This window comes from Trichoderma breve (genome assembly GCF_028502605.1).
Source record: "Trichoderma breve strain T069 chromosome 7 map unlocalized scaffold00007, whole genome shotgun sequence".
Lineage (NCBI taxonomy): Eukaryota > Fungi > Ascomycota > Sordariomycetes > Hypocreales > Hypocreaceae > Trichoderma > Trichoderma breve.
Genome location: NW_026611593.1, coordinates 2,434,390 through 2,456,603, shown reverse-complemented (window position 1 = coordinate 2,456,603; position 22,214 = coordinate 2,434,390). Strand labels below are relative to the sequence as shown.

At 48.8% G+C, this 22,214-nt stretch overlaps 6 protein-coding genes across 6 annotated transcripts; 3 read left to right on the top strand and 3 right to left on the bottom strand.

The window, feature by feature from the left end:
* Positions 1–2,317: 2,317 nt before the first annotated feature.
* On the bottom strand, positions 2,318–2,722 carry T069G_10953 (uncharacterized protein; the record flags this gene model as incomplete). Its single annotated transcript, XM_056178163.1, has 1 exon — positions 2,318–2,722. The coding sequence occupies one exon, from the start codon at positions 2,720–2,722 to the stop codon at positions 2,318–2,320; it is 405 nt and encodes a 134-aa protein (XP_056024453.1).
* A 4,632-nt stretch (positions 2,723–7,354) lies between these two features.
* T069G_10952 (uncharacterized protein) lies at positions 7,355–8,224 on the bottom strand (the record flags this gene model as incomplete). The annotated part of the gene is made up of 1 exon (XM_056178162.1): positions 7,355–8,224. One exon carries the CDS (start codon positions 8,222–8,224, stop codon positions 7,355–7,357), a length of 870 nt encoding a protein of 289 aa, XP_056024452.1.
* A 664-nt stretch (positions 8,225–8,888) lies between these two features.
* Positions 8,889–10,206, bottom strand: T069G_10951 (uncharacterized protein; the record flags this gene model as incomplete). Its single annotated transcript, XM_056178161.1, has 2 exons — positions 8,889–9,298; positions 9,339–10,206. The coding sequence occupies 2 exons, from the start codon at positions 10,204–10,206 to the stop codon at positions 8,889–8,891; spliced, it is 1,278 nt and encodes a 425-aa protein (XP_056024451.1).
* Positions 10,207–10,641: 435 nt separating this feature from the next.
* T069G_10950 (uncharacterized protein) lies at positions 10,642–11,005 on the top strand (the record flags this gene model as incomplete). Its single annotated transcript, XM_056178160.1, has 2 exons — positions 10,642–10,721; positions 10,849–11,005. The coding sequence occupies 2 exons, from the start codon at positions 10,642–10,644 to the stop codon at positions 11,003–11,005; spliced, it is 237 nt and encodes a 78-aa protein (XP_056024450.1).
* Positions 11,006–12,016: 1,011 nt separating this feature from the next.
* On the top strand, positions 12,017–12,352 carry T069G_10949 (uncharacterized protein; the record flags this gene model as incomplete). The annotated part of the gene is made up of 1 exon (XM_056178159.1): positions 12,017–12,352. One exon carries the CDS (start codon positions 12,017–12,019, stop codon positions 12,350–12,352), a length of 336 nt encoding a protein of 111 aa, XP_056024449.1.
* A 7,001-nt stretch (positions 12,353–19,353) lies between these two features.
* Positions 19,354–21,825, top strand: T069G_10948 (uncharacterized protein; the record flags this gene model as incomplete). Its single annotated transcript, XM_056178158.1, has 1 exon — positions 19,354–21,825. The coding sequence occupies one exon, from the start codon at positions 19,354–19,356 to the stop codon at positions 21,823–21,825; it is 2,472 nt and encodes an 823-aa protein (XP_056024448.1).
* Positions 21,826–22,214: the final 389 nt, after the last annotated feature.

Sequence of the window (22,214 nt, the reverse complement as noted above, 5' to 3'; positions counted from 1 at the left end):
ATATCCTGTTTAACGGCTTGAGTAGGCAATAAGAATCTGCAATTTAACGTAAAAAAATCTGCGTACTTAATGAGTAGGATCTGATTGAAGTGAAAATTTACAAAGATTATCAGTCAATATCTAATCGCTTTATTCCCCTCTTTCTCTCCCCCCCCCCCCCCCCCCCCCCAACTTCTACTATCTGTATACTCTCTTGTCTCATTAACCATGGTGAATATTTCGAATTTTCATCCTCACTATGGAAGTAACAAGCTGGATCATACCACGGCTTCAGCTCGTTCTTTCTAGGGTCTGGACATCTATCATAGCATGGCAGATATGAACAGCTAGTCAGTCGACGCACGAACAAGGACATTGCGCAATTCACTAGATTACCTATAGAAGGCACACATTTCTCGTCCGGATCTATTCAGACACCGATCACAGTAATATGTTCGTTTGCTTTTTAGTTTCCTAATAGATCTCATATTGATATACTATTCCTTTATCACGATTCAACAGGAATTGCGCTCAGTGAACATTCTTCATAATTATCTTTATTTAGGTAGGACGCAATAAAGAAGGGTAATAGTTAGTGTTCCTACATCAAAGGATTCTATTTATTTTATTCCATAGAGCCATTGGGTAAAAGGAACATAAAGCTACTTTGGAAGCCCTGCAAAACTTAAGACAAAAGGGGGGCGACCACCAAGTACAACGAAGCCATAATTTTGATGTCCAAAGGAATTCAGCCGTTATATTGCAATTGAGAAGATCCAATGGTATAGCAAAATGCAACTTCCAACAGACCATCTTACGGCGTATGCACAACCCGATTCGAGCCAGATACTAGCAATGATGCTATTTACATGCATGTGCTTTACCACGCCAATCACACACCGTCTGCGACAGATGATTTTACTGCGGACAGACATGGGACGTCCTGCAACTGGGTGATATATGCTAACCACTTAGTACCCAATTGAGATCTTGAGACTTCTAAACTTAGATAACGCCTGAGGAAGACGGGAGCAAAAAAGTGCAAAAAAAGAAGTTTTGAAGGGTATTGAACCCAACCCGATTCGAACGGATAACCTTCAGGAGATTCCGAGCTGGAATCTGACGCGCTACCGTTGCGCCATGGGTCCTGTTGAATTTAGTTGAGAAAAATCAGTCTGTAAGCCTTTGGCGCCAAGATTCCGCCAACGGCTTGTTCTAGACCAACTTTGTCTGCTTCGAAACCACAGCAAATCGCTAACCTCTATTTGCCGGTATTGGACATTTCATTGTTGCTCTCTCAATGGAATTAGGAGCTTTACTAATATTCTGGTGAGAGCCAAACTGATCAATCGTATTTTATTTCCAGCTGAAGCTGCTCGTGAAGAAATGTACGCCCTTGGTAAGAAATAAACCGCAAACATATCTAGCAATATTAGTTGGCATAGCACTCAGATTTGAGCCAGTGCATGTGGTTCTAATGAAGTCACAGAGTACCTGAATTAGATTCAATTGGGCCAGTTGCCAAAAGAGCTGTAAATTCGCTCATTTTGCTCTAATCTTCTTCCACACTTGCGTCCAATAAATACACCCTACTAGGTAGTGATTACTACTGTAGGGTATGCAAGTACTACTTGCATACCATACAATTGCACTCGACCTAGGTACTTTAGTGTTCTGCGTCATCCATAGACAGAGAACCAGTGTGTGTAGTCTGTCGTGCAGTCATGTTAAAAGTTGCTGCTGTCATCATTGCTGTAAGATTGAGTCCAATCAAAAATGCAACATAATTGAAGTCATGAAGAAAACCCCCCCAAAAATTACATGACTGTGAGTACATACACACATATTTTGGCGTGTTTGCGCCTGTGTACTCCAATGCCCAACAATATCCGGAATACGTGCGATCGGTACCCAAATTTGCAGAGGGGCTTATGAGAATAAATTTCTTGGTCGGCATTCACAGCGGACCCATGGCGCAACGGTAGCGCGTCAGATTCCAGTTTCTTTGGAATCTCCTGAAGGTTATCCGTTCGAATCGGGTTGGGTTCAATACCCTTCAAAACTTCTTTTTTTGCGCCTTGTTCTATTTTTTGCCCATCTATGCGCATGAAGCGATTTGTACAGGTGCTTTTCTATTTTCTCAGTTATTCTGTTGTGAAGAAGGATTATGAGCGTGGTTTCTCGCCAGACAACTTCCCACCTCTTACAATGTTTGATGAATGTGCCACATCATTTCAACATCTCAGAAGATGGACACTCGTAATTCGGTTCAGTGTTACGCCAATGGAGATATTTCAATGCATATTATAGCTTAATCAAAAGACTTGTGAAATATGTTCTAGTTTCCATTCTCAAGCACAGTGTTGGTCGATATCCAGTACCAGGCGTTTCCGTTATAGTCACTGACTTGCCCACCATTTGTGCTATGTGCGTGCGCCGTGTCCATGCAGTCATCAATAATGGCTTCAAAGTTGTTCCAGCAGCTTTGCGGGCTGCAGCCAATGTTGGGCGCAATTCTGGTCTGAGCACTGGTCAGGCCATCTGCCGTGTTGTAAGTTCCATCGCTGCAGGGAGTGTTGTTGCATAGCCAGTCACGGGCAGCCCAGAAGCCATCCCATCGTCCTTGTTTCCAGTTTGTCAAGCCCTGGCTAGAAACAACGCGAACGCCGCATTGGGGGGCCGCGGCAAGAGTGCCAGGAGCTATGGCGAGGAGGCCTAGGCCGAGGGCTAGAACGGAGTGCATTCTGCAACCGAGGTTAATGTTGGCTTGATGTACTATAAGCAGGATGGTGTTGGCATACTTGGAATATTTTCTGAAAACCTTGTGATAAGATTGAGTTGTAGGAGTTGAGATGAAGTTACAGGAGATTTGAAACGAAAAGAACGCGCTGCGCATTTATATATTGAAGAAGGCATGTTGATGAGACTCAAATAAGCTGATATATTCAGCTCATTACTGACAAGGTTTCTGTCCATGGATTCACGAGATCATGTAACTCAATCGTATATTTAGTTGATCAGAAGCCCGTTTAGTAATATGTAATCAGTTAAATGCACGCACGGAGTCCTTCATTCCACACCGTCGGATTTTTGAGAGCTTAGAACTGTGCACGAAGCACCACAATTCTCCAGTAATCTGTGGAGGTTATATGGGTATCTGACAGCTGTCAACAGTCATATCATATGTAATTTTTTAAGTGGTTGAGAGGACGGAGCGGACTGAGCGGGCTGATCGAGTTGAGCTTGAATAGTTGCTCAGTTCCCACTTCTGGACCATCGACCCAGTTAATAAGCGCAGAGATACTGACAACTGTTGGTAAGGTTATTATCTGATTGAATGATGTATAAGACTGTGAAAGGGTTGTTGAGCTTGCGGTTTGGTGCTTTCACATCCTCAGGAACCAGCAGGTGAAGAAGAGAAAGATAAAATTTGTTACTTTTCTCCTTTATAGAGTTGTGGTTGAGTGATTGGTCATTTTTCTGGCCAAAAAGGTCGTAAGACGTTATACGGAGTATGCAATATCTCTTTCAATTGGGTCTCGTCAATCGCCTACACTCCGATCCCTGTTAAGCTTGATTACTAGCAGGGCCGTTTGCATTTAATTTGTAGCGGCAAAGATCAAATATAGCGCATTCATACCATAAGCAAACGTGGCTATTCAGATCATGCGATTGTGCTGACACTTTTAAACTACGGGCTAGAAACAGCCCGCAAGGCAATTGAATATACATTGATGTATACTCTTTGGAGATGAGTAGCGATCATCATTCAAATAAGAAACGTAGAAAATTCTCGGCAAATCTAGCAGAAGCTATCACAATTTCAGGAACCGTATTATAACTCTTGGGATGATGTGATTTTACATCTGAGAAGTAGCTGTTTATACTCGAAATGTTCATAATCTTTCAGGAGGAGTTCACGTAATCACACAGGCTAGTTGATGCAAATTTCCCAGCTGCCTATTCTGTGCATGACTGCCTCTTCAGCTGATTTAATGTCCACACACTTCTCAATCACAGTAAGCAAACCTGGCATATATCAGTACAGCTGCAGAGTCAAATTTCAAGCTTCATGTGCCCTATCGCTGTAAAAGCATGGCGTGTTATACGTAAAGCTTATCATTTCTCTTATCTGAATAATTTAAAGTTAACGATGGTTGGAACTACCTAGACAGAGCAGCAGTTGTCAATAAACAAAACGAGACTCGATTGGTCTCTCAGTGGTGGCTAGGAACCTTTCTCAGCTAAGACTTATTTCTAGCAAGCAGAACCATTGTCACACTAAGCTGAATGAGATAAAAACAAGAGCCTTTATATCAATTCATTAACTATAATTTATCTCATTGACGCAAATGTTTGAGGTAAAAGTTGACAATTACAATCCAATAGATGCATCGCTTGAGCCAAATCACTACAAATGAGTAGAGACTTAAAGATCTATAGTAGTCTCATAAGGTGAACAATACCCTTAGATCAAAAATATATATACAGAGAGAAACGATAGATCTAAAACTCTCTTGGTAGAGCAGATGGCTTTATATGCGTTATATACTTCTATGGTAATAGGTGGTCATCTGTAGCCCTAATTTTGCAAAGATGGAATACTGGCTGGGCGAGTGGCAAGTGAAGAGGTGTTATTCTCAAATAACTTTAACATTTTTAGGCTCGATTCACCTCTAAAACGCATGATTTAGGTACTCAAAGGACCAGATGAATCGAGATCTGTCTTGCTCACTCTAGCAAATGACCGACTAGTATAAGGTAACCAACACATACGGAGTGCGATGTCAAAAAGCTATCCAGGACATGGATCGATTCCACCAATAGAAAACTCGACTCCATTAAGAGCAGCCCTGGACAAGAACTTTATGTCTATCCTGGATCAACATGCAGTACGGAGTAAGCCGTGGAGCAAAGGATCACCACGTGCTCGTATCTCTGACCATGTGGACATGAATTGGCCCGTCGGTGGAACAAGATAACTAATACTGGATTCCATCTCATCTGCCTCCACAAGCATGGAACTGTTCCGAATAGGCGGTAACTTCAACAAGGTTATTCTATCCTACGAGGGAGATGTACCTGTACTTTGGGCTCGTATGAGGCGGTGACAGTAGTTCTTACAGGTATCCACCAGAATATTCCCCTGGCAAAAACCACAAAGGCCGAAGAATTGCGAGCGGAGAATTTCCATTCCCTTGGCAGACTGAGCCGTGTTGACATTCGTAGGTAATCGTACAGGTACTTTGACGATCCGTGATACAGTACAGAGACGGCACTAGCATACGCTTTACCGGGACTTCTGTTCCGTACGACGCATAAATATATTAGGGACGGCCCGGTTATGGCGCTTCCGGATCTCCACTTGACCTGTTGCTGCGGGCGTCGGTTTCGGCGCCGTGATGATGATAATGGCGGTGACAGTCTTAGACAAGCACTACAATAGCACGGAGTGCAAGCATCAATTGTGCTAGCAGACCGATACAACTGGAAGCGGAATGGTTGTTGCTAAACCCTTGTGGACAGGGATACGAGTTGGTGATGCTTGTTGCTGCAGGCGTAAGCAGGGGAGGGATTTGATCCCGGACTGTGAGATGCTGGGGCAGGAAAAAGTCCTTGCTCGCTCATGGATACTCTGCAAGGGACTCCTGTACCTGGATATCCTATGTATCATATGCAGACGCAAGATGCAGAGACATGGCTTAGACACGAGGACATCTGCAAGATGACGCTTTCCAAGACCGCGAGCAAACGTGGTATTATCCTTGACCTCCCCGATCCTGCGTCATACCGCATCAATATGAGTTGCCTGGTCAAGTATGGAGAACCGTGGCGGAGCGGCCGTGGGCACAGCCAGCTTTGCTTTCGCAGCGAGAACCGAAGATTCGTGATAACAAGCACTCCCAGATTCTTGAAAGGCTATGTAGCTCGATTGAACCCGGCTCCGTTTTGAGCTTCCGAATCTGATTGGGATCCTGGCGAAAGATCGGCAGCAAAAGTAGCCAGGCTGTGAGCATGAACGACTCAATACGACATCAGCAATAGGATAGGACTCACTGTTACACCGACCGCACACGTGGTAGTTTATAATGCTACAATTAGGTGCTACTGGTCAGATGGTTTCATTGAGTATATTTTTGGTGTCGGTCATATTAATAACAGCGAGGCGTTGATAGCAGTGTCGCTTTCGGGAATAAGACTGTGTCACCGGCCATTAGAAAGAGTTGATGCCATGCAGGAAACTCTCTTCAGGGCAGCTCAAAGTAACCATCTCCTGTCTGAGATGACTGGGAGTGTGAGAAGAGGAATTGTAGAACACAACACTAGCTGGATCGCACTTTCAGGAAGCTCTTCTTCAACTCGCACGAGACAAACGAGGGATAGCTCTTGTCTCACTCTAAAACTTGTTAAACTAATGAATAGTCGGCCCTTTGCCCATTAGCTCTGAAGCATCTAGTATAGCTTCAAGAGCTTGCCGCATCCTCTCAGCCCGCGGACTCCGCCTGTGGATAATTACCTGGGAGCCGAGCGTACATGTGAGTTCTGGACGAGTGCCGGTACCGGGGACCAAGTTTCGTACCCGAAAAAACTCTTATCCCGGACATCTCGGCCTCTTCCACGAACCCCCACACATTCCCCCTTTCCCCGGACTGTCACTTACAACACCCCGCTTCGGTGCAACTGTGATCATGGCCATGGTTACTTTCTTCCACTACACACGTGTGTCCCTCAAAGCCAGGGGTGCCTGTAACTGCTCATCAAACAAAGGTAGCATCGTCCTTCAGTTGGCCCCGTCTTACGTCCCCGAACCCGAAGACCCAGGGCTCCTGTGCCCAAGCTTGAGCCCTACGAAATTAGGATTGCAACATGGTATTAGCGTACCTTGTAGTTCACATCTCTGGATGGAGTAGAACCACTCAGTGGGGAGCAAGTCCACAAGTACCAAGAACTCGGTTCAGCAGACATAGCATATTGACTGAAGTCAGTGCCCTATGTGCCGTATACAGCGGCGACCTTTACATGGTAGAGTCTGAACTTCAGAGTCAAGCTCAATGGTGGTTTATCCATTATGAATCTGAGATTTATGAGAGCGATATATTGACTTTTGATGAATTCACAATAAATATATCTATCTAGCTAGACCATTGACACTATAGAACTTCTTAACATACATCCACCTCTGTTCAAGCCAAAGGTTCTGCTGCCAAATGACCAACCTCAACAAAATACAAAAATATAATCATAAAAGACACTGAACTCTCTTATCTCTTCTTACATGCCAATCCAGTTCCATCCAGTTTGCTTGTGCATATACCTCCTGCAAGCCGGAAAACGTCGGCCGTTGTAGCAGGCAGCCGCCTTGTCTCGCTTTCGATCATGCTCTTATCATTAACCAAATCTGCCACAAAAAGCGGGCTAAGCAACCCAGTCGTGAATTTGCTGGGTCTTCGAGAGTGGAACAGACTTCCAATATGATATTTCCCACAGTCACTATGAATCCCAGGTTGGCTGCCGCATCAGCAACCTCTGGCATATCGGCGATCGCTGCCACATAGCCAATGACACCTCCGATAGTGGAGACCATAGAAAAATAGAGTGACATGAACTCGAGAAATGGATCGTTACCCTTATGTTGCTCAACCTTACTTAGACCGCTCTCCATCCAGATCATGGTTTGCAAGTCAGGAGGGTATTTGAAGGTGAGGCCATCAGGTTGGATAGAGCCCACCAAGCTGTTGAGACTTGGGATTTCGCCGATGTCGTTATTCTGTGCTTCAGGAGCCTCTTCATCTTCGAGGCCCGTTTCATCGGTCTCCTTGGAGTTTGCAACGTCTGAAGCAGAGTATCCGTCTACCAAGGAGACGTCACAGTCCATAGCAAAAGTCCAACACACCTGATCGTCAGGCTTTGATGGCGACATGCAAAGACTTTCACCATCGTAGTTACAGACTTGGTTCTTCTCTTTGGAGACGCTTTCATCGGCGTGGGGGGCTTCTAGATCGGAGTTTTCCGCCCCGTCGAGTGAGCAAAACCCGTCATTAATGATGCCTTCGAAAGCATTCATTCTCAAATCTTTCATGGTTATTGGTCGTTCCGAGTAATTGTGCGTGGCAGTACCACAGAGAAGCGGCTGTGGGTTGGTATTGTGAAGCGCATTGGTAACTGCCATGCTAGGGATTAAAGAACCCCAGTTCATAACAAACTCCATGATGCGGATAGAGATAAGAATAAAGGAGTACAACATCTTAAACTAGCTAAATGAACTCGGATGGGATGTGTGGCTTGGGAAGGAGAGACGGTGATGATGGTTCGAGGAGTATTCAAGGAACAGTAAGTAAGATGGCGATGTATTGGTAAACAAAAAGGAAATGTCTGGTGCGGGAGGCGACCATTATTTTGTTTACAGATCAAAAACTTAATGTCTTCCTGGCGTAGATATGTAGATACCTAAAACTTTATTATCTCGCCGTTCGTTATACTTTGTCCATCTATACGTACTGAAATAATATAGTACCTAGTATTGGAAGACCCAGAGGATCAAAGTGTAAGATGCCTCTGCCTTTTCTAATAGGCCGAGAATGGCAGTTCACATACCGGTTTTTAATGGTCGTGAGAGTACTACATGGAACTAACGCTATTAACACATTTATGTCCAATACAATCAGTAGAAAACATGGTAACCTGTAGAATTACCTATCGCAAAATCTACATCTATAATTAAATCCGAGCCTCTGCACTGATAACATAAAACAGGGAAAAGAAGAAGCAACATCTATCAGTAACAAAAGAAATAAAACCCTCCCATCTCTTCACTAACGTACCCTCGCTCAACTTACTCTTTTTGAATCCATCCATTCAGCCCAGTGCAAGATTTTGGTTATCGTGTCACACATTTTCCCTTTACCTTCTCAATGGTGTTCATCATCGTTTCCTTTTACCTTCTCAATAGTGTCCATCATCGACTTGATGTAGTCGCCCAACTTAGCCACTTCATCCCCCGTCATCCCTCGCCGGATGTCCACCGCCCTGCTGATCTTGGCCACATCCTCAAGCGCAAGCGGGCTCAATATGAGATCGAAAATAGCCAGTAGTGCGTTATCTGGATCGTCGACAATGGTGTCAATGTCCATTCCGGCATTGCCCGCGGCTCCAATCAAGCCCACAATGACTGCCACGTCGGCAAGTTCTGCCACAGTACCAATAATCTCTCCAACAATCGGGATGAAGAGGAAAATGGCTGTCAAGAACCCAAGAATAACTGCCTTCGTATTCTCTTCCTCAATTTTGTCAGCGATGCTTTCCACCAAGCCCATCTTCTCTGTGGCAGAGGCAATCATGAAAATCGGGCATGCTGAGACTGTCAATCAAGTCGGAGCCTTCGCCAATCCAGCCGTCAAGCTTGAGAGTGGTGATGATGCTATCGATCTGCGGCCCAAGGGTTTCCGCATTTTTGAGGCCCTTCTTTACGATTTCTTTGGGGTTGGCTACATCTGAAGCAGAGTATCCATTGATTAAGGGGACATTGTAGTCCATGCCCCTGGCCCAACACGAGTCGTCTGGTTTGGACGATGGCGCACAGGTATTCCCACGATTGTAATTACCAATCTTGGTCTTGTTTGTCGAGATGCCTGTATCCGACTCCATGTCTGCATAGAAGCCTGTTTCGTTGGAAAATGTCCAGTAAACCGACTGCATATACGGGTCATCCGACCCATATCCTCGTTTGGAGTAATCTGGCGGACAGGGCTCCGATTCGTTGTATACCTTTGTCCGCAACACTGGGGTTGGAGGACCGAACCGCCCGAGTGGAACGCCAGAGTGGACATAGTGATAGCAATTATCGTTGAAGCAATAATCACACTTGCTAGGGCGCCTCTGGTTGAGCTTACACGTGTCGCAACAAATCGCGGTCTCGGCAACTTCACACGTAAAGTAATTTGTTCCGTTGGTATTGACCCAATTGCGAAGCGTAGAACCCGCCTGCGCGGCGACTGATTGAGCATACACCTTGAATTTGTCGTCATATCCATGAGACATCATGTCCGTATAATTGCTCAAGCTTTGTTTGAGCAGGTTATTGAGCGCAGCCAATGTATAGAGTGTTATACAGTGTTCGGGGATGTTTCCAGCTGCTGCGTCTAGCGCTTCCATTGTTTCGTATCCGTCGTTGGATGGTGGTAGAGGATCTGTAGTTGTCATGCTCAGGGCGGAAGGGCCCAAGAGCATAGCAAGCAGCAAAATACGCATTTGGAGGAATGGAGTTAAGAGAAAGATAACAGGGCCTTGAATGTATTAGGGAACGTGGAGATGAATGAAGAAATAAAAGATACGAAAAGTGGCTATGAGACAATATTATAGTAGATGCCTAAAACTTTATTCTCTCGACGTTCCTTAGACTTTATCCATCTATACCTACTGAAATTATATAGCATTAGAGAAATCCAGAGGATTAAAGTGTAAGACGCCTCTGCTTTTTCTGATAGGCCGAGAATGGCTGTCGGGGGAAGAAATCATGGTATTTGGGTTTCTTCGTTCCTTCCTCTTGGCTATAAGTTCCTCAATTCGCCTTTCATCTTCTTTCTTTACTTTCTCCGTCAGAGCGCCGTTTATCCTATACATCAGAGAAATACACTTCAACAATCGCTTTCACCCAATTTCAAGATGCCAACGCCCCATCGCGAGTCCAACGACATCCAGCAGGCGATTACCTTGCTTCGCACCCTTTATGAGGAGCTTCAACGGTATCGAGAAGAATGGCGAAGGTATCATGATATACAAGTGCAGCTTTTAGTTGAGTTGAGAGCTAGGTTTGTCTATCATTTAGATATAGGTATTCCAGCGACTGTTGCTAACATGTATTTATTCCAGGGCCCGAAATGCGGATCGTCAAGAGCACAATGGGCTCATGCAACGCTTTTCTGGCACAAATGTGCTTCTGATTCCATTAGCCGATCTAAGGACCGGAGAAGTCATTGAACGATTTCCCGCCACCGCGGAGGAAATTTCTGCGCTTGATGGTAAGTAGTGGTATTCTTTTCACCAAACTTACTTGTCGCAGCAGCATATGGGTCCAAACATGCTGTTCGCAAATGCATCTTCTTTATAAAATTAGCGAGTAATAATTCACGCCTTTAGGCAATGAATCACGAAGAATTCTCGAAGCTCTTGGACTTCCTACTGAAGGGGTGCCGCTGATTGTTATGCGATCAATGATTCTTCAACTAGCAGCAGGACGCGCGTAGCTTGTGGCGTCCTCGCGATTTGAAACGTGAGATGCCCTCATTTCTCAACATTACATCTTCCTCAGAATCGGAGTTTTGGTGTCTTAGATAGTTGCCGAAAATAACATGAAGCTTGGTGCGGGTAGGCAGGGCGTTACAGAGGGCGGGTACTCGACGAGACTTAACTGAGGTATCTATTCAAGTCCAATGTTTGCTATTAATTTTCGCATTGATCATTACACTACATGTACCATGGCAATATGCACAGAGCCCATGATTTATCTTGAATATAGCCCATGGTTTATCTTTAGTATGTTATATATGTTGGAGATAGAAGACGGTAAATAAACGATGGATGTTGTTATTGTAACTATCTAGACTAATCGACGTCCCCAGACGGCGGTTGTCATGTACTCTCGCTAATAAGGTTTGCCTGTAAACTAGATCTACGTTTGTTCTTTCCAACAATATTCCCAATGTCCGCCTCTGTCCCTATACCTTCTTCGCCTCTTGTACCAGACGTCCAGAAACAAGCAGCACTATCTCCTAACTACGGATACAATTCTAGATGGCTAAATAACTATTGTCCCTCTTATTGTTCGGTGACTCATAACCCCAACTGATTCAATCTTTAGCCAGTGTCGCACGGTCTCTCAGCTTTGACAATTCCTGTATTCTCCCGACTCTCAGCCTCTACGCTATGACCACTCCACTGCCTCCGTTTGCCACCAAGCAAACAGTATTTCAACTCAAATCAAGGCTCCAAAACTTTCCAATTGACATTGATCATCACACTATTCATCATACCGTCCATCATGTACACCGACGACTCAGATTCGTCGATAGAGCCTTATATTTGGACATACGCCGAAATAAACGTGGTTAAAGCATACAAGCAGTCTAAGGAAGCTCATGTCAGGCAGCTCATAGAGAATGGCTCACCTATTCCGCCTATCGTCCTGTGGGGTGCAGTCGAATTTGACAGGCCAGAAGTGGTTGATCTACTTCTGTCTGCTGGAGTAAACCCCAATCGACGCCATGCCAAAGCCGAGGAGGTCATGTCTCTAGGCGAACATGACTGGCTTGACAGATTTCTGGATCGGACGTGTGACAACGACCGTGATGAGGAACTTGAATTTCGAACACCGTGACCCTCAAGGCCGCACGCTTTTCCTATCAGCCTATCGCAGCTCGAGGGGAGCATGCATTGCTTGATAAGCCACAACGCTGGAATTCCAGCGACGATGTAAAGTTGGACCGCATGGGCGAGCATCTCGCCACGTTTCCACCTGACGTCTACTCGGAGCCATCTTCAGAGGATGCTCTACCTTGAACGGCAATCCAGGCGTTGCTGAAGCTGGGCGCGGATCCGCTGGCCACGGATAACCAAGGCAAACACGCCTTGCATCAGCTGCTAGATGCGCCTTCGTGGGTTTTCCAGGAATCGCCAGTGAACCATCAGACATTGCGTTATCTGACTGATCGATTTCCATCCCTAACCAACCAGCCCGATCACAATGGATTGACTCCGATCCACTCATCCATAAGGCGTATGTGGTCGTATGATATGAACTATTCATATGAAGGGTTTTACCCTCTTGAGGATACTGTTCTGGACCTAATCAACGCCGGCGCAGATGTCCATGCGCGGGATGCCCAAGGCAACACTGTCATTCACTATCTCGCAGACGGCTTCTTAGATGCTTTCAAATGGGGCGAGAGCCGCAGGCAGCTATTCTACACACTGCTCGACAAGTATCAATCGCCTCGTACATCAATTTGGCTAATAACATGGGCCTGACACCCATTCAACTTATGCTCTCTTACACACCCCGCAGGGACCACGGCCACGGCACGCAATGGTCCAATTTTTGGCATGAATCCCCCGAGATGCAGATGCAGTCCGTAGACGAGGAGCTTTTCGGCAAGTTTGACGACCTCGGCGTTGACTGGATGGTCCGTGACAAGTTTGGGAGGACGCTGCTGCACGGAGTCACCCGGACCGAAACTTGGGGGGATAGAGCACCTTGGAGGTGCAAGTATCTGGTCTAGAAGGGCATCGACCCCTTGGCTTGTGATTTTGAGGGGAAGACGGCTCGGGATCTGGTTTCCGATGATCAGGATCTGGGGGTATCAAAGTTTCTGGAGGAGGCTGAGCAAGCCGCGGCACACGGTAAAGCTTAGTACTGCGCCTTGGGAAACTAACACTGGAGGTGGCTTGAATTTGGCTTCACGATGTGTTTGAATTTGCTTGTGATTTACGGGAACTTGCCCATGATTGACGGAAAGACTGCTTGTGGCTTACTGCAGGGAGGTAGAAGACCGACTACACGTACTTGTAATTCACTAATACTATTTTACTTGGGCTTACTACTGGGTAGGGGACTATTCATGATTTACAGGAACTTTGCTCATGGTATATTGGAACGTTGAGTACTTTTGCTTTAGTAAAATCCTACGTATGATTTGCTGAACTTTGACTTAGGTTGTCATTTACTAGAAGACTACTGGAAACAGTCTAACGAATCCCTTCCATACTCAACAGTGTGGAGAGCAAAGCTAAATTGCTGATCTTCTTTCAACCTAGTAACCATACCGAACCATACCGAATTCACCCATCATCCTGTTACTCAGTCAAGTTTCACATTAAAAAATAAAAAAATAAACTTCCCTTATAGGGTAGCTCCCAGCCAGCCGGCGGAAAGAAACGACAAAAAGCACATGATGCCGCGGATACAACATCCAAGCCCTGGTATAAGACGGCTTCCGGCGGGCGTCAGCCAGCAACAAAGATTCCATATAGATGAAGAGACAGAGCTGAGCTGAGCTCGAAATCCATGTCTCTGCATATGCAGCCACAAAGGAAGCGACATGTCCTGCATGCATGGAAATCCCACCAGCGGGACGGAACCCGGTTTCTCGCGACGAAAATAAAAGACAAAGAAAAAATTTCAATAGAGAAATAAGCATAGCTAAAGGGCTAACGTGTTACCAATCCTTGACGAATCCTTCTCGAAACACTCGACAAGGACGGCATGCCGCATATTGGTCCAACATTTGGCTTCAATCTGCTGATCTGGAAACGGGAAGGGGGGCTGGGCTTGTCTTCTCCTCCCCCGGATAAGCTTCCAGACCCATGCTTACAATAAGGCGATAATTGGTCACTGCATTCCATCTCTGGCTCTCGCTGCTGTCCTCACGTTTTCTGCACGTTTTCTGCTGCATTTCTCAAGCTGTTGGTCCAATGCTGGATTGTTGCATTGATCCTACATTACCGTATCAGGAAATCTGGTGCGTGCCCTCTTTTTTCTCGAGGGGCGGGCGTAAATAGCCTCAATGTCGTCTTTGTCGTAGTGTACTCGTACAGTAGCACTGTACCTGTAGCATCCCGCCCGTCTATCTGCTTGGCCTTTTCCCTCGTCTCTTCGCCTCGTTAATTTAAATTAATGGAAGCCAAATTAGCTTCTACCTCGACTTACGCAGAAGGGCATAGTGGGAACCCACGATGCGCCAATGGAGTAGCTCAATTTGGATTCCTGCAGACCTGTCCCGGACGACGCTCTTTTTTTGGCTTCTCACTCTTTTGCTTGGGCACTAAAACCAACAGCAGCCAGCAAATGAAACGGCCCAATGGCTGCTGTCCGGGGTTGCGGACCCCCTTCGGTTGCGTTGCGAAAACAAGTTTAGTCACAGAGTAGCACGATTTGCTTCCAAAGTTGCACGATTTGCGATTGGAACTGTACGATTTTGCGACTCGCTGTCGAAACCTCCCCCGTCTTTGCACTGAAGCTTCTTTGGTGATACCGTTTCGAAAGAAGAACCGGACGGGAAAGGGACCGCCGGGAACTCAGGCCTAGGTCCAAAATCCAACAGTGTTAGTCCAAACGCCACCAATCAAGTACACAGCCGATCTTAGATGGACGCGGTTGCGTGTAAATGAGCATGGCAGAAGTTCCTCCTCCTCCAGGAACGCCTTCTCCGCGTTGTTGGGCCGGGCATCACATATGGTAAACGGCACGGTAATTTGACTAGCTGGTGATTGGGGGGAATGGGGAATAATGGGGATTGGCAATCACAATCCCCAATACAGGCTGATGTCGACAATTCACCGTTCCTCGCAGGCAGAATCCTGACGGCCGATATCCGGAGAGATTGGTTTTGGATGAACGTCTAGGTCAGGGAGATAAGCGACCAGATACATGGAAATTACAACTGATACGACGACTCATTACTAGCAGTAGTACGCTGGTGCTCTGAAGGGCAGGGATCTACAGAAACCAAGAGCTGCTTTTCGTGAGGGAGCTTACCTGGAGCAAGGGCCATTCATTGCTTTGTGTTGCCATCCTCTAGGAACGAGACCACGGGGCACGGTAGCATCGTGAGACGCGTAAATCTAGTGCCGAGATTTATCGAATGCGAGCGTCCATCTTCGTATCATCGTCGGAAGCCTCCAGCGTGCCTGCAGCAGCCACAGAGCAAATATAGAACCGGCATCCTTCCCGCAGCTTGGGCCGCCACGAGCACGCACGGGCTCTTGCTCAGAGTCTGCGACATGTACTCGTCGTACTCATACGCAAGCAATCGGGCAGCGGTCACTGGCATGCCGCTGTTGCAGGTACTAACCGTCGGCTTGGGACTGTTTAGCACGAGCGGAGCTTCGCTGGGGGATCCCTGAGTGCCTCACCATGATGGAGATGCTGGGCCATGGACCATGGCCCGGAACGGCTCCATCCTCGTCCATGGACCACTGACCGTCTTGGCTTCATGCTCCATCCTTTTGCTTCGTACAAGTGTGTATGTAACCTGTACGAGCGAGGCACGAGCGCTAGCAATTGTGCAATGCAATGCCGAAAGCTGCAGCCTGGAAAACCCCTCACGAAAGGAGGAGTAAGAGAAAAAAAAAAAGCACCGACGAAAATCAGAGCAAGAAATGGAAAATAATCCGTCTATTCAGAGCCGCATAGGAAACAGGTATGAACCCGTAGAGTAGCAATTGGCCCGGGACTTGATGGTTCTCGCTGCTCCGAATGAGACGCCGGAGCCTGTCGCCTCTTTTTCTGAGCAGCGATCACAATTGACAAACAATGGGTGGCTTTCCCGTTTCGACAGGACGGCTGCTCATCGTGGACCTTTGGTCGGGCTTGTTGGAGCACGGCCGGACGGGGGGCCATGCTCGAGTGCCAGGAGCAGACTAGGCCTCGAGCCAGACGTTTCACGACTGCTGTCCGGCCCGGAGAGCCAATCCCTGCTGATCAAGAGCGTTTTGGCGGGGGCGAGCGAGTCCTAGCACTGTCGTCTTGTTGTTTCTTGATGGCCTCGAGAGCTAGGCAAGGCGTGACATGGGCTTCCCTGGCAGGCAATCTCGAGCGAGTTTTTTCGTGTCGCCCCCACCCATGTCTTGTCTGTAGGGCAGCCTCTCGATTCGACAGCGGCCCCTGCTTTGTAAGAGCTAGTTGGCCGTATTTGGTGCTTGCGACCAGATTGCATGTTGTGATGCTGGATTGTGATTGTTATCGCCGTTCTCGTGGGCTCGTACGTCACTCTACAGCGGACGTCAGCTCTGTATCCGATCCGAACAGGCGAGGGCTCGTGTTTCATTGCTGCTGTGTTGTGTCGTGCTGTGCTGCTGTTGTGTTGCGCGTACATTCGATACGACGCCGCACAACGCAAGCAAGAAGCCAATATTCATGCAGAAACCCCAAATGCTCCGGCCGCGGTGTGGAGGCTGAGCGAATAAAAACATCGTTGAGCGATGGCCAACTTTCGTCTTCGTTCCTGCATATGCACGCCGTAGAGGATGGAGGGGAAGCTGGCCGCATATCGCCGATTACTTGCAGGCTTGTACGAGGTTTGGCCATGGCTGGAGCTAAACCCATTGGTCCCCTTGTGTGACGGGCTAGGTCTAATTGGTGCCGAGTTAGGGATCAATGTCCTTGTACATGCTAGCGTCGAGCCTGTGAAGAGAGCCAAGATTTGCTTCCAAGACAAAACAAAACACACCAGGTAACGTTAATCCCAGCTATGCCTGACCTAGGTAAGTACCTATAATGGAACGGAATATTGATGGGATCAATAGCACCTGCATCGAGGTGCTACTAAGCTTACCAGTCATACTAGGTACTAACATCTACAGCCATGAGGTGCTAAAATCGTTGTACCTGGCAGCTTGGACTAAAGTATCACATCATTTACTCACTTGCAAGGCTATCAAATACTAATTTCCCTTGCACCAAGATACCTGCTAGCAGATAGAAATCTTGAAAGCTGTCAAAGCCAGAGCAGAGGTGCAGATGAAGACACATGTACAGGTACAGATACAGGTACTTCGTACTGCACACCGATTTGTTCCCCTCGCCCAGGGTAAGAGTTTGCTCAGCGCTCCTGCAGCGTCGACCCGACGCTTCGGATTGGGCCACTGCTCAGTAGCGCCACGCAGATCCTTGCCGTCTGGCCTCTCCGACGCGTGGACGGGGGACAGAGCTGCTGGGGCTCCTGCCAGAAGGATTACAGTACGATACTGTAGGAAGATACGCTGTGTTTCCCGGGCTGGTACGGTAAAGCTCCAGGTACAGATACAGATATGATACGATACAAGTGCCCGAATAGGACAAGCACAAATCCTTCAACAACGTGGTCCTTCAACAACGTGGAATGACTCTCCTCATCAGTGTTGGTTGCGCCCTGGCAAGAGCTCTCGATGAGTGCTCGTACCTCGTACTAACGGCACTGACTGCATCCTAGCGCAGGCACAGGCAGGTACGAGTACAGGTACAAATGCTCTCCGTTCGTGCCTGGTACCTTGGCGTAGGCTAGCGCGCTGCTCCTCCCACGCCAGCGACGGAATCCTCCCGTGGGCGTTGCTTTGGGCTTAGCCCGGCCCCAGTGCCAGTGCCAGTACAGGCACAAGTACAGCGACAGGTACAGGTACCTGTTTCGCGGGTGCCGCACCGCCCTCAACGGCCATCGCCAGAATCCATCGCCCATTTATCGATCGGCCTTAGCTCCAGTGTCTTGTCTTCGGATCTTCATCTTCAGCTGCACGGCCAAAATGAGACACGCCGTCTTCAGCGCCGCGCTGTCTCAGACCCGGCCGGAAAACCGCATGCCTTCGCCTTCTAGAAGCACCCACAGAAGGGCGTCGACGATATTGTCAGGAGCTTCGGGGGACTCCGTGCGATTCCACGCCATCGTACGCGAGCGGTCCTTTGCTCATCTCGCGATGCTTCCATTTCCAACCACTCGACTTGACTCTGCTACTTTTGCGCTCCGTACGAGGTCGCGTTCCTGCAGCTCAGGCATCGCACGCTCTTGTAGCAGCTGCAGGTTGCATCACGCTTAAATGCGGTTGCATGGCTCGCACATGTTTGTAGCCTTGTCCGTCACACGAGCCCGAGGGTGCTCGCAAGCCTCTCTTCCGCACTGCACTCCGGCCTCGTCCATACAGAGCTGGGCTCAGTCATTCCGGCTTGTTCGTGCAACTTTGCCTGTCCTCACCGGCCCCATCGGTATGCAGACAAGGTGCCCGGCCATCCCAGCCTTCGGTAGGATGCAGTATCCCAGACGCTTCAGGGGTCCCACGACCCTGTCGGCCGAGAGACCAACAGGGAGCTATTCCCCAGCACCATCGTCTCCATCAGGCCCCCCCATGTTGACGACGCTACTCTCGACGAGGTTCCGCGGTCCAATCTCCTGACTGACCCGGGGTCAAGGATAGCCCCCAAATTTGGGAATTTTAGCAGCAACACTCTGTCTAGGGCCCTGGAGGGAAGCCCTCGCTCGTGATTCTCTGGCCCAGCTCATCTCAGCTCCAGCATCCAGATATAATATACCAGGACCGCTACTTTCGTGCCTCGTGCTGAGCATATCCACTTCACGCTTCGCCCTGGCCGAACTGTCGATTGAGTTCATCACCAGACTCCCCTGGAACAATCTTCATACTCATACCTGTATGGAGCACGGACTATCATATCCTTACAGGTACTCATACGAATAGCGGAGCCAAGTGTAAAAAAAAAAAAAGCAAAGCACCAAAAAAAGAAAAGAGGAAAAAAACAGGCCCCTCATCGCCTTGCTTCACCCTGGATCAGTCAGTCTCGCCGCAGATCCCCAGAGGGCATGGTCTGTCGTCGCCCTCCCCAGCCCTTGACTCGCAATGTGGAGCATGAATGCCATAGCCTTCTATGCTGGCGGCCCAGCGCCGCAGCAAGTTTCCAGGGCCAGGCCTCAGACGTCTTCCTACTGGTACTTGAATAGGTCGTCGACGGCACCTTCTTCTCCTAACCTCGACAACCATCCATCATCCGAAATGTCTCCCATGAGTGCCGCCGAGTTTTTCGAGCCTGCCATGGACAGGCCACCCTCCCCAAGCAGACTTCGGCAGCTGAACTCGCAGATGAGGCGAGCCTCGCAGCTGCGCCGCCAGAACGGCCACCGCACCGCCGCGTCGGCTTCAGTAGCTTCCAACCTCGAGAATCCCGGGTGGGAGCAGACTCTGGAGAACCTGTCACTTGGCAGGCGTGCTTCTGTAAAGTCCACCGGCAGCAGTGCCCATTCCAGAGAGCGCTCAGACAGCATCTACGGCTTTGGCAAGAACCCCTTCCATCGGCGAGTGAGATCCAAGCGCGAGAGCAGCGCCAACTCCTCCTCAGCCAGCTCCATGTATTCAGCTGAAGCACCACCGGACAATGCCATTGCTCCGCCCCCCAAAGAATCATTCATACAGGCCTTTGCTCGACGACGAGCTTCCCGAGACGACACCGCAGCAGCACAGAAGAAGCTGCAGATCTCGGGTCCCTACAACTTCCAGCATGTCATGCACACCAATCGCGACGAAAATTCGGCGAATGAGGCCCCCGAGCAGCTGACGATGCGGGCAACTGGCCCAACAAGCGCTCCCAACGTCAACGAGGGATCTGGTCTTCTCTTCCACCCCGACGCCTACAACGACTCTGGCGCGTTCTTCTCCCGGCCTGCTGCGGGTTCACGCCAGTCAGCATCAGTTGGACCTCGTCGGTTGATGAGGCGGATCCGATCGCAGGACCAGCTCCGAGGAAGCACTCCTTCCATGTCACCACCACCTAGACCACCCAGATCCCCTATCCATCCCACCGCACCGCAGCCAGGCTCTCCTGGTTCACCTGCTCGCAGACCGAGCCTTCAAGTGGCATACGAAGATATTGAGGAGGAGCTCCCGGTCGTCAATATCGAGCGACCAAAGACCAGCGGCGGTTTCCGGCACCCGCAGCCGTACAACCCCAACGACCCAGTCGAGCCACTCCCGCCTATGCCGATCATGACTAGCCGAGAAGACTTCCATGTTTATAACACAATGCTCTCGCCAATCCAGCCTTCGCCTACTGAGCCCGCTTGGCCACTCGCCAGCCCTACGTTGGCCACATACGAGACCCCGCTTGCCGATGTCCCGGAGGAAGATGAGCACAGTGCCGCCCATCGACGGTCTATCCGTGGCAGCCAATCTGTCCCCATGCTTCGTAGATCCCATCGCCCGGCGAGCAACGCGTCAGAGACTCTCGGCAGTCTTCACACGATGTCGGTGCAGCAGCAACAGGCTGCTTTGGACTCGAACGCTGACAAGCACGGGTTCGACTTTGGCGTTATCGAGGAGAGCTGGGAAGATGACATTGACTATTGCTATGAGCACGAAGCTGAGGCTGACTGCGACTACCAGTGGGAGCGTGATTCCATGGATACTGCTCGTGATAGCGATACTCTCCCGGTGGAGGTGACTTTGGCTCCCGAGGACGTCGAGGTGCCTATCGGGACCGCAAGGTCGTCCCCTGGCATGCTTTCGGTAGCCACATTTGACGTTCCAGGCTTGAGCCCCATTAGCCAGGTATCGACACCCACTATCCAAGAGGCCATCACGCCTGTTTCCGCCGCCCCTTCGGCCAACTTTTCTCTTCCCCTCCTTGACAAGAAGAAGCTGTTCCGCGTTTCGCACGCCTCGAGCTTCAAAGAGTCTCACGGCTTTACCTTGTCGCCTTCTCTGCTCATTCCTGGCGATTTCCACCAGCAGATGCTCCTTGAAGAGGGCGCCAGACACGAGTACCCCGACGAGGATGAGCTAGCGCTGCCATACGCCCAAGCTGCTTTGTATGACGAAACTAGCAAGACTATGCAATGGTCGCAGCAGCGGGCAAGCACCTCCACAACGGGGACTGCCTCCACTCACTCTGATTCGACTGCCGATCGCCACATCTCTACCAACTCTACTTGGTCCTTTTTCACCCGCCACACAGCTAGCAGCAGCGGGTCTATCCACAAGATGACTGGATCCTGGACCGAGTCGGCAGAGCCTCTGCCCGTTTCCCAGGTGGATGTGCCACAACATGTTGACGCGGAAGAAGAGGCGGGTATTGCTAGCCCAGAAGACACAGTTCCTGAACTTGTCTCGTTCCCACTGGGCCCATCCAGGAAGGTTTCTCACAAGTCTCATGCCAGCGAGTCGATTATTCACGAAGAGCCTTCATTCAAGCAATTCGAGGCTGGCCAGAGACGTGGCTCACGAGCTAGGACTGCTAGTCTGAGCAGCCAAGCACCTCCTGTGGGACAATATGCCCTGTTTCCCCGATCATACATCAAGCCAACTGGCGATCGCATCTAAAATAAAACACAATCCACCAAACAAATACATCCTCTCCTACATACCGCACCCCCATACACACACACATCGCGCTCAAATCTGATTCGAAATCGGCCCTACTATCACGCACTCTTTTTGAAAGCATGCGCCATTCGATTTCCTATGTATCCTTAGCGATGTACATCACCGATTATTCCCTTGTCAAGATTTTGAGATTCTTACCTATCGTTAAAGGCGTTCTTCATTTCTGCTGTATAGAATATTAGAGGCACAATGTTGCCTATGTTTGCCTGACGCTGGGCTTTTCCTTAGAGATGATGGGAACAAAGGGGGAAAAAAGAGAGCAAAACCCCACCGGAAGAAAAGAATGATATAGAAAAAAAAGGCAGACAAAACATACACGCAACTGC